The 13,762-nt window shown below is 47.3% G+C and overlaps 1 protein-coding gene across 1 annotated transcript in view; it reads right to left on the bottom strand.

Annotated features, from left to right (window-relative positions):
- Chn2 (chimerin 2) overlaps positions 1-2,931 on the bottom strand; it is a 279,816-nt gene extending 276,885 nt beyond the window's left edge. The window contains exon 1 of the mRNA XM_013351372.2: positions 2,520-2,931. Within this exon, the coding sequence (XP_013206826.2) occupies positions 2,520-2,568 (49 nt within the window). The 5' untranslated portion in view covers positions 2,569-2,931. The remainder of the gene's footprint in view (positions 1-2,519) is intronic.
- Positions 2,932-13,762: the final 10,831 nt, after the last annotated feature.

Here is a 13,762-nt window from a genome sequence, read left to right as displayed (position 1 = left end):
CTAGAAGAGGGCATCAGATCCCCTGGAGTTAACAGGTTGCTCTGAGTTTTCAGATCCTTCACAAGGACAGCAATCTCTCTTAACCACTGAGCCATCTTCCCAACCTCTACATCAAGTGCTCTTATGCATTAGATTCAGCATACTGACTTAATGAGGAAATTGAGGCTAGGAAAGAATTAAGTAACCCACCTCAAGATGCCTCACTGGTCAGCAGTGGAGCCAGGATTCAAATACAATGATCTCAGAAGTTTGGAGCTACAAAGAAAGCTAGAATTATCTCCCTTACTAAGCCTTGAAGCTCAAGCCTGGCCCACAGTTGGCCCTTCAGATTGGTGACTAATGGGTTTATGGAGTGCCCTACTTTTTCAGACTCTGGCCTCTGCCTGAGAGAACCCAGCTGCTCTGAGAAACAGGCTCTATTCTTTCCTGCTCAACACCTCTCACAGGTGTGAATTGCCTGTGTCCTCTGAATTATTCATTATCCACACAATGGTAAGTGTGCTTAAAAAGAACTATGATTCCATATTTTGCAAGACAAAGTGTCTGATGAATTGGTGAACAAAGGTGCCTAAGCCCAGAGGTCAGGCTGATTTACATGAAATAGGAAATAGATTCGTGTCCATGTTTTTGCATGTCTGATTTCACGCAATTTCCCAGTTTCCAACAGGATTCAAAATAGTGGTCCAGAAGACAGTAGAGAAAGCCCTGGTGAGTATGCCTGCCCTTTCTGCACAACAATTACCACCCTCTAAAGCTTAGCCAGGCTTCTCGAAGCAGCAGAGTCTTCCCAGGGCTGAGTTAGAATTGTTCCATCAGACTGCTTACGCGGTACCAAGAGCTGAAATTTCAGATGCCACGGCATCTATAATCCATGCCTCTAGTGTATCCTGCAAGGATACTTCTAGTCCTTGCCAGTGTGTCCCTTTGCTACCCCTTCCCGCTCAGTTCATCCACTGGGCAGTCTTTGGAGAGGGAGAACCATGTGCTAATAAGAAGCCAACAGCTCTGCATTTTAAATTCAATGTTAGTCAACCAAAATGAATTGAAACGCAGCAGCAGTGGTTTGAGGGTACTAAAAATAAGCCGTAGCATTTGCTGAGTTCTCAGAATTAAAACCACAGGCGGTCAACTTGTTGCTGCTCTTAATAGGAGCTGACTGCTCTGCCCACCGGCCGCTACCGCCAGCAGCTCAAACTACGGGACACCTAACAATGCTGTTTTTATTAGCTGTCAGCAATCATTAACGGAAGTGTCATTTCCCTGCAACTAAACCTAACTCCCCCCTACTCTCTCACACACAAACAGTGGATACCTTTCTGGAGAACACCTTGTTGAGCCATCACAACTGCACTTGGTCACAGTCCTACCTTGTGTTTAGGATTTGATTAGTTACACATTCATAGTCATGGTTCCCTTTATGCCTGCCTTCCTGTCCAGTGCTGGGTCTCTCCTCTGCTCAGAGGTTAAACTTTGGAGAAAAATAAAAAGAACCCAACAGGACATCGTACGATATTAATACACTCACTGAACATTCCCACTAGACTTCAAGACCATGTTGACCCTTGAATTCTGTAATCCAGAATGTTTTACTAGCCACCCCTTCAGGGGTTCTTATTAAAGTTTTCAATGACCAAAAGGGTAATGGAGCTGAGTCTAATGCATCATTCTGATTAGAAACCTGTCATGTTCAGAAACCAGTGGGACTGCCTCCATTGGTTCTCATGCTTTCGCATTCATTATCAGTTTTTTTTTCTCTTCAATTAGACCTGCTGATCAACCATACAAAAGCTGAAAGCCCTTCTTTCACCCAACCACATTTAACACGGAAAATAATCAGAAGCCCTGAAAGTAAAATTATAGAGTACTATAAGAACATGTCTAGAGCCCCCCCCCAACACACATTCTCTCTCCTTCTCTCTGTCACACACACACACACACACACACACACACACACACACACACACACACACAGTAAATATGCCATGAGTCCGATAGGCTGGGCTTAACCTCCATTCCACAATCTCACTTCAGTCAGAAGAGCAAGACACATTCTCCTGGCTGCTGTCTCAAACCCATGCCCCAAGCGAGTGTCTCCAAGGAGCTAATTTCTGAAACAAACAAAGAAATCCGAGTCTGCAAGGAGCAAGGGTTTGCACCCTCTGCCTTGGCGCTGGGTATCAATGGTAGCAGGCAGGAAGGCAGTTCGGGCGCCCTAGCTTCGCCCTCACCTTCCTCACGGCGCCTGCCCCTGCTCCAGCTGTGCAGAAAGTGCGAGGCTGCCTTGCTGCTTTCGCTCTCCGGGAGCCCCAGACTGCCTGGACCGCACGCCTAGGACGCCAGTGCGTCCCACCTCTGCCCTGTCACAGGTCAGGCGCGGAGGTGCTGGGGCACCAGGATGCCGGACACCCTAACAAGTGTCCCGCGGGACGTCCTTGTCCCGTGCCGCTCTCCTGGAGCAGGCGGGACGGCCACAGGTAGACTCTCCATCCCCACACGGGCGACAGCGCGCTGAAACTCACCAGAGGACACGGAGGAACCGGACAGACTGGAGTTGCTGGACGCTGCCATCTCGGTGCCGCGCGTCACTGCTCGCTCAGTCCCAGTGCGGGCGGCGTCGCCGCTGCCCTTGGCTGGCTGCTCGCAGCCCGCGCAGCCCCCAGCCCATGGCAAAGTCCTGGGGACGCGCGGGAAGCACCGGCCTCCGGACTCTGCCTGCACTTCCTGCTCCGCCAGATGACGCGCTGCCGCCGCCGCTATTTATTCGTGCTCGCCGTCCCTCTCGGCGCCTGGGCGCGCTTCGCTGCGGGCGTCGGGGTGGCAGGGGCGCAGCGAGGCCAAGGCGGCTGGGTGGGAGGATGGGACCGCCGCTCTCACCGTCCCCGCCTTCCCTGCCGCGGGCCCGCTCCCGCGCGCTGCTGGAACCTGGGCGTCCCGCGGTTCCCCGCACCGGCTCTCGGGATCCCGCCGCCGCCGCTTCACTTTGAGCGGCCCGGGAAAAGGCGGGGGAGACAGATAGATAGCGACCTCCCCCCTTCTCCCTCCGCCCCAACTCGGCTCGCGCGCACACAAAGGAAGGAGAGGAACGCCGGCGCTCCGGGCTGAATCGGCTCCGCGGGCTTGACAGCTCCTGAGCCCCTGGCTGCAGGGGGAGGATGAGGACCACGGGGTGGGGACCAGACTGGAATGGGAGCTTGCCCCGAGGTGCTGGGCACGCCGCCAGGGACGCAAGGCGGGCCGAGCAGTAGTGTACAGCGCTGCTTCCCGAGTTAGAAGGGGATATGGAGGGGTCTTAGGAGGAAGGTAGTGGGACTCGCAGCAAGCTCCTAGCTCTAGAGCAGCCGCACAGCGGGGGTGGGGAACCCAGAAGGCGAAGGCGGAGTCACTGAGGACTAGGTGCTGGGCAGAAGCAGGCCAGGATGCCACCAAGGCTGGGGAGTGCCCCTTCCACCAACCTCCAATTTGCCCTTTGTTGCTCAAGAGCCAAAGGTTCCTGCCCTGCCAAAGTAGCATCACCTAAAGCACCCAGGAATCCCATCTGGCTACACTGAAGTCCCCCAGCCACTGGCAGGGACCTTGCCCAGAAAGTCCACTGGAATTCTGAGACAGGTCTTCAAAGAAATAGAGATATCCCAAAGGTAGCATCAGACTTAAACAAAGAAAGAGGTCCCCTGCCCGTCGAAAGGATCCTCACAAAACCTCAGGTTGCAGCGGGTGCAACTGTATCGTTTCAGGATAAAGAACTGCCTAGGTGTGTGCGAGACAGACTGGAGCAGGTGTGCGCCATCCTCCTGTATTTAAACCTAAATTAATTTCACTGGGAGGAAATGTCATGCAGATATATTTTTTTTAAATCCTTTTCACGCTCCCAGCAGGGTAATCGGTTCTTTCAATCCTGAAGCTACAGAAAACTGTGAAATTTGAACAGAAATTGTCAGATCAAAGGGAAGAAAGCAAACATTAAAGGAATGAAAGTACTCTCATTATGAAGCAAAACGGAAAGTGTTCGCATTGGGAGCAGCACGGTTTTGCAAAAACATGACTAAAAGGACATAGTCCATTTGAAAATTATCAGGAGTGACTCAGAAACAGCAGCCGGGTCCTGGGGGCCTCCACATCTGCAGCAGACCTCATATACAGTGAATAATAAATGTTAAATGATCCCAATACGCGCTCACGCCACATTTTCTACCTGATTTAAATTATGTTTTAAATTTCCCCTCCAGGATGCCATCCCACTGTGACTGCCCCAACAAGTGTTCCCACCCCTGGTTGTTTGTTGATTTGTTTAGGGAAAAAGAAAGGACTTGCTAAAGGGCTGTAGCCTGGGGGGCCTCTTCAGTCACACTGATCTGCACCCCAGTGGCCTACATTTACAGGGCTCTTTAAGACAGATCTGCCTAGGGAAACTGGATCTCAATGCTGCCAAGTCTGACCGTTCCTACCCGCTTTTGGAGAGCAGTACAAACTTGGTATGACCTCATCTGGAGTCCTCTGGGGACATACAGCTGCCCGACATAATCTTGACCTTTGACCTCCGTGAGACTAGAACTTCTCGGACACCCAGAGTTCAAGACACAACATGGCATTTAGTCGTTGGGCTAGTAATTTACAAAGTCCTCCAGATCTTTAGATGATGAACACGGCCACAGGATCGTTACTATCTGGGCTTTGAAGAAAATCAGAATCCGTGTTCTAACTTCAGTTCTGCCACCTGTTCATCTAGGATGTCAGCAAATGTCTGGATTCAGGCTGTTTCTCCACTTCTATTACTGATAATACAGAGTGTTGTTAAGCGTAAAAAAAAAAGATACTCAGTGTGAAGCCATATTGTACCAGGCCTAAAGACTGTATTCCCGAAGTGGTTATAAGTTGTTCACCTGAAATGTGGAATCAATGGTTTGAACAACGTTTGCTTTCTCTCCTGAAGATAACTAACCAGTGGTGGCTTATTTACTGAGGAAATGTTTCATTTGTGGCCTTATGTTCCAAATTGAGCATTGTTTTATGTTCCAAATTGAGCAGTAAGTGGTGGACTTCATTATTCAATGTAAATCTCAGAACATGTCTGGTTCTATTTGTGCAGATTGTAATATGTGCCTTCACAGAACGTTAGTAACAAGAACAATAGGGGGGAGGTGGAGAGTTGCCTCTGTATTATGAGCACCTGTTGCTCTTGTGGAGAACCTGGGTTCCGGTTCTAACACCCACATGGTGGCTCACAAACATCCTTAACTCCAATTTTAGGTGTTCCAGCACCCTCTTCTGACTTCTTTGGGTACCAGCAACCCACATGGTACACATGCAAACACGCAGACAAAACCCACAAAGAGGGAAAATAATAAATGAATATTTTTTAAGAAATCAAAGTATGGCCCAATGAACAGATTATTTTTATTACTCCAAATAAATGAAGGGTTGGAGGGGTTCTCTCCAGGAAGGCACCACAGGTAACCCTGTGCAGCACAAAGTGGAGGTTCTTAAGCAAGGCCCCACTGTGGTAGGAGGTGGATGGTAAGCCCAGAGCCTGTTCTTTACAAGAGCAAACAAAGTAGCAATTTCTGGATTGACAGTGAAAGCTGATGGGACCTTGGGGCTGGGGATGCATAACCAGCAGAGGAAACTCAGCAGGCTTAGCTGCTCCTGATCAAGATTCACTTTCTCCAGGTCAAAGGCCAAGGGGCTTAGGGCTCTCTACTAGATGGTTCATGCCATAAATTAACAAGCAGGAGCCAAAGCAAAGTGCTGTCTTTGTCAGTAGCTGCAGGGACCACTGGTGGGCCTTCTGGCACATGTCCCCAAGTGAAACAATAAAACCTTCATTCATGCCTTTTATTCACTTCTGAATGGCGCTACAAAAGTCTGGTTGCCAATGAAATGAGAATATTGATGCTATGAAGATCAGGGATTGGTTAAATTCCAATGTAATCTGGTATAATTTTCTTAAATACTGCATCTTTTTCCAGATGGTAAAAGATCCATGGAGAAGGACGACGGTTTGTCTATGTGGTCTGACAGAGAACTTAAAATTGCCGTTTTGCTCTAACTTAGCACACCCCTACTTTCTTTGGGATTATTTATATTTATCTGGTGTATAGGTCTGTATGTGTGTATGCATGTTTGTCTGCATGTGCATGTATGTGTATGTATGTGTGCATGTGTGTATGCATGTGTATGTATCCCACGTAATGCTTGCACACGAGGATAGCTTGCAGAAGTTAAGTATTCTTCTACCATGCACATCCAGGAACTGAACTCAGATCCCAGTCCTCACGCTCGAAGACAAATGTCCTTACCCACTGAGCTATCTTAATAGCCCCCAGCTATGATTATATACTTATTACAGATTTTATCACCAAATCAGAAATTCATGAAACAACCTCCCCTGCTGCCTACAATACCACGTGTCAAACCTGGGCAGCCGGACAGGCCCCTACCTTAAAACCTTCCTGCTCACTTCCCGTTGACTCCATCCCAGCTGTGACCTTTCTCACTGTGCCCTCTGTACCTTGGGACCAGCACTAGTCTCTGTCCAGGTCCTCCCTGTTGTCCACTGGAGCTGTGGTGAAAGTTCACCCAGAATGCACTTTGTCCAGAGAATCTTCTCATTTCCCAGCCATCTCTTCTGTGGAATGCTTCTCACTCTGCCACACCTCCCTATGGGCAGATCGCAGTTCCACCTTGTCTCATTGGTAATGCTGGGTGTAGGGACAGTTTTCTCTCCCTGGTCATTCAAAGCTTTTTGGAAGGGGTGGGGAAAGAGGTAGGATGTTATCGGTCCAGCCTTTGTGTGCTTTACCATGGCCATGCACACAGTAGGTTATCAAGAGAGAGCTTCTGAAAACATGAGCAATGAATTGAATGACTGTTTGCCTGTCTGGCTGTGACCACTGAGCGATGAGTAACACTTCTGGGGCCAACAGGACAGTGGACAGGCATGGAAAGACACTTGAGACTTGAACGAGACAAAGCAAAATGGTGAAAACAAAAGAATCACATCTAATGACGCAAATGTTTTCAGTCCTCGCCCTGTTTCTCCATCGGCAGGGACTGGTACCGCTCCTGTAATTTATTGTTTACCGGGTACTCTCGCATTGCTGTAATCTGTTATTTTATTTTAGCGTTCCTTTGAAGTTTGAAGCCAGACAGAACATACCGCAGGGTGAATGTCCCAACGTGTGGAGCTGCCCTCAGCAATCCTTTGGGGTGTTTCTCAGGGAAGGTCATTCCTTTTCCCTGTGCTAAACACAGAATGAAATATTCCTCACTTTCAAGATTAATCCAGTGGTCGGTGTTCATGGGAGAATTGTGGGGCTGTTCGTCAGGCAGCTTTAAATATTTTATGGCAAATTACTCTGGCCTGAAGTGGTCCCTTTGCCATCAATTCCTCATCATCAACATCATCGCTGGAAGAACTATTTCCCTTTTAAGTTCAAGCCCTATTTCCTTACAAGATACCTACAAAACACTGGCTCTTCTCAGAGAGCAGGAGGCAAGCAAACTGGAGGCAGACACTGACAGTCCTAGGTGGCCTTACAGAGTACCTGTGAGCATCCAGCTGGCTCCCAGGGCAGGTAGCAGCCCAGCCAGGGAACAAAGAGGAGTCCACACCTGGGATGCAGACAAAGAGAGGCCTCCTGCAAACCCAATTGCTGCTGCGAATCACCAGCTGCTGGAGACCCCTAGTGGAGATCCGCACACTATAAGCACAGATGTCCCTGGAAACTTGGCGAGGAGGAAATGTCTCCAGAATCCAGTATTACCACTTTACCAGTGAGCCACACACACACACAAACACACACACACACACACACACACACGTATTTATTAGCTACCCTCTCTTTAAGCAGACAGAGAAGTAATTCATCGGCACACGGCTCATCATGGCTTTGTTTCCCCAGCACTTAGAATCATCAAACTCTCTGCCCTCCTTGTCCTCAGAGAACTCTCAAGTGAAGAAAGCAAGAAAGCGCTAAGCCTCCTCTGGGCCAAGTGCGGACTGACTTTGGTTTTTGTGTCCTCTGAGGGGTACCTCTGGCTCCTTTTGCCTTTTCTGTCAGAATTTGCGTCTCTAAAGAAGGGACCGTCTCTGCTACCTGTTCATCTGTTTGTGCATTGTGTAATTCACCCAGGAAGCTTATTAAGCACTCACTGTGTGGAGGGGGGGCATATTACACCCAGGGAATAAACATATGAAGAAAACCATATCCTTGCCTTGGGGCTCCATAGTACAAGGCCCAATACTGCTTTCTGAGATCCTCATGCATCAACTGAAATCTGTTTTAACTACAGAGTGATCTGTATGGGAATTCAAAAAAGTCATCCATGTCAGTGAAAGATGTCTTTCAGCTGAAAAGTTGACTTTTTTTTATTATTTAGCAAAATCTCTGTAATCAGGTGTCAAATGCTATTTTCTAGGTAATTGATATTTTCTTGGCCACAGTTGGGGCTTATTAGCCCAGAGAATAAAATAAATATTGTGCAGACAAAAACATGTGCCACATAGCAATATTTCTATTGGTCATAGGCTACATACATGTTAGAGACCCCACAGGGGCTGGAGCCAGCGCAGCCTGGATAGCCAAGACTGGCAGGGGGTGGGGGTGGTGCCGGGATTGAAGAACAGCAACCTTTATTTTGTACAGCAACCTTTTATACCTCTACTCCTTCTGTGGAGACCCACCAGCCAGAAAGAACACAAACATCCTTGTCAATTACAGACCACAAGGAAGTTCCACTGTCAATCAAGGGGAGTGAGGGCAGATGGATCACAACACACAGGGACTGTAATGAAGCCAACCTACCTACTATCATGCTGGCCTTTGGAACGGCTGTGTATGCAACCAGACCTGCTACCTTTCGCAATGGTGCTGTTGGGATGAAGCGTACCAGTGGGACAGAGATAGGTTACATGCCATTTGGTCCGGTACTCCTGATAATGACCACAGTGACCATGTTACTGCTTTGTGTACTTGCTGTATGGTAAGCTTCGGCATGACTTCGGGGAGTACTCTTGCAGAGAAATACAAAGCTTAATGTAAAATGGTGTGATCTGTTGGTCAGCCAGCTGCCTTCTGTATCTTGGGACGGTTGGGTCTTTGGATGTAATCCAGGGACGTTTAGGAGGGCCTGAGCTTACTGCCTGGGCTGAGGAAGCATAAGAGCACGAAGTGTGCCGCTTCATCCGCAACAGCAACACGCCTCATCAGTAAGTGATGGCGGTCCTCTGAATGTGCTTGGCCCTCTCCCTCAGAGATCAGAACCAGCATGTCATCTCTTTCCCCATGGCAGCAATAGATTCAGCAACGAAACAATAGTGTTTCTAAAGAAGGAGCGTGAATACATGGAAGGAAAGCCAGCAGACAGTACCTGGGCCTGTCTACTGTTGCCAAGAATACACCTCCTATACATGTCTCAGACTAGTGGAAAACGGCATGAACTAGTGATTCCAGAGAGGTTTACTGTATACCCTGGGAGACCAACAGACCTGTGTTCATTTGTGATTCCAGAGAGGTTTACTGTACATCCCGGGAGTCCAACAGACCAGTGGTCATTTGTCACTTGAGCAAGCTACTTAAGCTCAGTTTCCTGACCTTTAAAATGGGGTTGGTTATGAATCCCAGTTTACAGAGTTTGTGGTGCCGAATGAAAACAGCTATATCTGATCCACAGAAGCCTAGCTGGCAGTTCTGGCACTGTTTGGCCCTTGAGGCAAGTGTGGTAGACCTTCACTTGCTCTTCAGAAAAGTCTGGAAGGATTATGGTTTGTGGGAAAAGCAATTTTCATTCACTTCAACAATGTCACCCATGTAGGCAGATAGTGAGACCTATAATCCAGGCCTGGGATTTGGAGATAAATCTGAGTTCGGATCCTAATTGAGCTATATTCATCTGATAACCTTAGACAGGGATGTAACCTTTCCAATTTAAAGTCTCCTTACTCCCAACTGGAGACGATAATCTGCCTCATCTTTATGTAAATGAGTCTGTGATTGACAACTGTCCTCTGTACTCAATGGCACCCATGCAGCAGGTGCTGTATGACTGCAGCTCCTGGCAGAGAATAGAAACTGCTGGGAAAGATAGTGGGTGTCTCAGTTTAAAGAGACACCAAGGGAAAAACATTTAATTGGGGTGACTCGCTTAAAATTTCAGAGGTTCAGTTCATTATCGTCATGGCGGAACATGGCAGCATGGAGGCAGACAGTAGCTGAGAGTTCGTTATCTTGCAGGCAACAGAAAGTCAACTGTCACACTGAGTGAAGCTTGAGCAAACGAGACCTCAAACCCACCCCACAATGACACACTTCCTCCAACAAGTCCATACTTACTTCAGCAAGGCCATACCTCCTAATAGTGCCACTCCCTTTGGGAGCCATTTTCTTGCAAACCACCACAGTGGGTGATTGTGTCTAAGAGTAAAATACAGAATCTCAAAAGCACCCATTCTCTCTCCATACTCCCTAATGCTCCACTGAATGGTAAGATGTTTTCCTGCCCATCCTCCACTAGGAAAAACTCAGTTCCCTGTCACTGGTGATACAACACCCCACTCATTCTTCACTGTATGCCAGGGACCTGCTCAGAATGTCAGCACATTGCCACGACTTATAACAGTGCTAAAATCAGACTCACTGTCTATATTTTCCAACAGGAAAAACTGAAACCCCTTCACTTATAGGACAATAATCCATACCTTCTCACTTTACTTGGTCAAAAAAATCAAAAAGGGAGACAATATAAATAATTTCTCAAGGTCACATTTATCCAATTTAAGCCAGCCTTGGCTGCCTCTGCAGAGCACACAAAGAAAACTTACCTTTCAGTTTGTTTGAAGTTTCTGCTCTTGAGTAAATATTTTCCTGTTTGAGCCTTCACTGGGGTGAGCCATGAACGGTTTGAAAGATGTTTCATGTACTTTAAATATTTATTTCTTTTTTATCTGAACCTAGGACAATGCTGTGACTTTGTGTTGCCTGAAACACAAGCCTTAGGGGAAGTTCAGGCTCCCTGAGAGTTAAGGATTTAGGCTTTATACTACAGGGCTGAGGCAGGGACAGACATGATGTCAGGGAGATGAAGATGCTATTTACCAAAATGAAGGGATTGCAAAGATTCAAGGGACACTCCCTGGTGAGGAACCCTGCCACTCACCTTGCAGACACCGGAAACCACACTGTTGTAGCTTCACTTCCTGATCCTCAAGGTGCCATGAATGGTATAATTTAGTCTCTTGGTGCAAGGGAGACTTGGGCATAGAATAAATTTACTTAAATTTCCCTACCACCCACCCCCACAGCTGAGTTGAATTCTAGTTAGAGGGTCATCACACAAGAGAGGACCATGTAAGCTTTACTATTCCTAAGGGTCTTGTACAGACTTGCATCCAGCAAGTCCAGGCAGGCTCCACCCTGTATTTCTAAGAAGATCAAAGAGTGTCAGGTGATTAATATCTTGTTAGGCTACAAGGACCTTGGGCTCATGGTTTACAACTCTTTTGAGGACTTGTCAGAACCATCCAATGGGCTTTCAAAATCTCAGTGCTAAAAATACACCCAGAATCAAGGCAAGATTTAGAGCTCCCAGCTCACCGCTAGCTATAAGCTATAAGGCTAGAAGATGCTGGTAGGACTGAAGGGCTTAACAAACAAATTATATTGTGAAAGAAGCTGGCTGCAAATGGTGACTGGCCAGATCTGTCTTTCTCTGGTCTGAAAAGCAAAGCAAAGTTTCAAATTCTTGCCAAGGTCTTTTGCATGACTGTATCCACGGACATGGAGTAGGAAAGGGGAATGTAATATCAGGACACAAACTTTCCAATCAGCGGAGCGGCAACTCTTGCTCAGATTTTAGGCCATGCTGTGATTTCTCAAACAGACGCCTGGGTGACTAAGCATAAACAATGCACACTTCCTTTAGGGCCGCTCCCTCGGGGCAGGCGGCTGTCATCTAGGCAGATGTTTCCCAGCAAATCCACTCTATCATTTCTCAATCAGAAAGAAGATTAGAAATGGGATTTTCAACTCAGATGGGGTTGAAGGGTGATGTTTATACCAGAGAAATACTTCACATCACAGCTAAGAAAAATTGCTTTGGGAAAAGCACCTTCAACTTCTGATGCGCTCTGAATATAGGGAAATAAAACTCAGAATGGAAGGAGGTGGTATCCCAGCTGAGCCAGCCCACCACAGACATCCAGCTGTCGGGGAAGCTTTGGTGAAGAGTGTGTTTGCTGTTTCTTAAGACCCAGAGGTTTCAGCCTCCTGCTTGTGAACTGCTCTTCCCCAGGGAAAACATGGAAAGGCTGAGGTTACATAAACCGGAATGTTTCTAGTAGGTAACTCTTTGTTATTTAACCGTTTCCTCCAAGATGGCAACATTGGAACCTGCCTGGAAGTTGAGTAAGCAGGACAGTAAACAACTGAAAATAGCTTCAGGAAGTCCCTGAAAGTGACCAAATCCACTGTGTTCTGCCCCTGCCAGAGTAAGCCATAAAAGCAGAGGGTCCCTCTCATTTAACAGCCAAGCTACAAAGACTCAGAAAAGCCAAGGTGAAAAGAAGTTTCTGCCAAGCCAGGCTGCAAAGAAGACTCTGAGGCCAGACCAGCTGCTTGGAGGAAGCAGGAAGAGGTGGAGTTGCCTGGAAGATTTTACACCAGAGTCATTGGAAAGGTGTCTACCCAGCTGTTGAGCTGCCCGCAGGCTGAGCAGTGTGCTCCAGGTTTCCCAGCTTTGGTGATCTCTGACCTGTGCTAGAGCAGGTCCCCAACACAGGGAAGCACCCATGGTGATGCTGCTGTTTTTTTCAGTCATTTCTGATCCTGTGACCCCTTACTCTCATAAGTAACCCCCAAAAACCTCATTGGCTCACCAGGTTGGACTTGGATGCTATGTGTACCCTGTTCTGCTGTAGTTCTCCTAACTGGGGAGAGCATGTGTGTTGTGTCTCCCCAGGAAATGTTTTGTCACACAGCACTCACATGCTATTATAGTTCATTTATGTCAACTTCACAGGGCCCAGGGTAACCACAGACTTGGTCAAGTATTCTGGAGGTGTTTCGAGATAAGACTTACCATTTAAGTCACATTTAAGTCAGCCAACTGGGTCAAGTCAATCACCCTTCCTAATGTGGCTGGGCCCTTTTATATAGTCAATCTGAACAGAACAAAAAATGCTACCCTTCCTTCAGGGATGAGAGAAACATTTTCCTAGCACTTTCAGACGGGTTGCCATCAACTTCCCTTCTACCTGCAGATTTGAACAGAAAGATTTATTAGTTCCTGGGGCTAGAGGTGGCTGGCCTTCAGAGTAGAGCCAAACATTCATCTCACTTGGGTCTACAACAGAAGAACTCCTTTACCTCCATAGTCTCCAATAACTTAGAGTAAATCTCCCCTTTCACCCATACATATATGGATATCATATATGTGTGTGTGTGTGTGTGTGTGTATGTGTGTGTAATATCTTATCAGCTTGGATATCTTATGTTTAGTATGTATATATCCTATGTCTAAATATACGTATGCTTTTCTGTAAACTTCCTATCATACTCCTCTCTCTCTCTCCTGTTTTGTTACTGTTGCTGTGATAAAACATCATGACCGGATCACATTACGGAGGAAAGGACTACTAATATTCTTTTTTTAAAAAATGCTGCAAGATCCCCGCGGCAGTAGGCAGCAGAAATGCTGTAGGTCCCAAATGGTGGTAGAGGGCCATGTGGAGGCAGGCAGCTGGCTCTGGGAGCAGCCAGTCCCAGGCAGA

Source organism: Microtus ochrogaster, linkage group LG3 (genome assembly GCF_000317375.1).
Source record: "Microtus ochrogaster isolate Prairie Vole_2 linkage group LG3, MicOch1.0, whole genome shotgun sequence".
In the NCBI taxonomy this organism is placed as follows: Eukaryota; Metazoa; Chordata; class Mammalia; order Rodentia; family Cricetidae; genus Microtus; species Microtus ochrogaster.
Note: the sequence above shows the minus strand (reverse complement) of the source record. Positions and strands in the feature narration are given on the sequence as shown.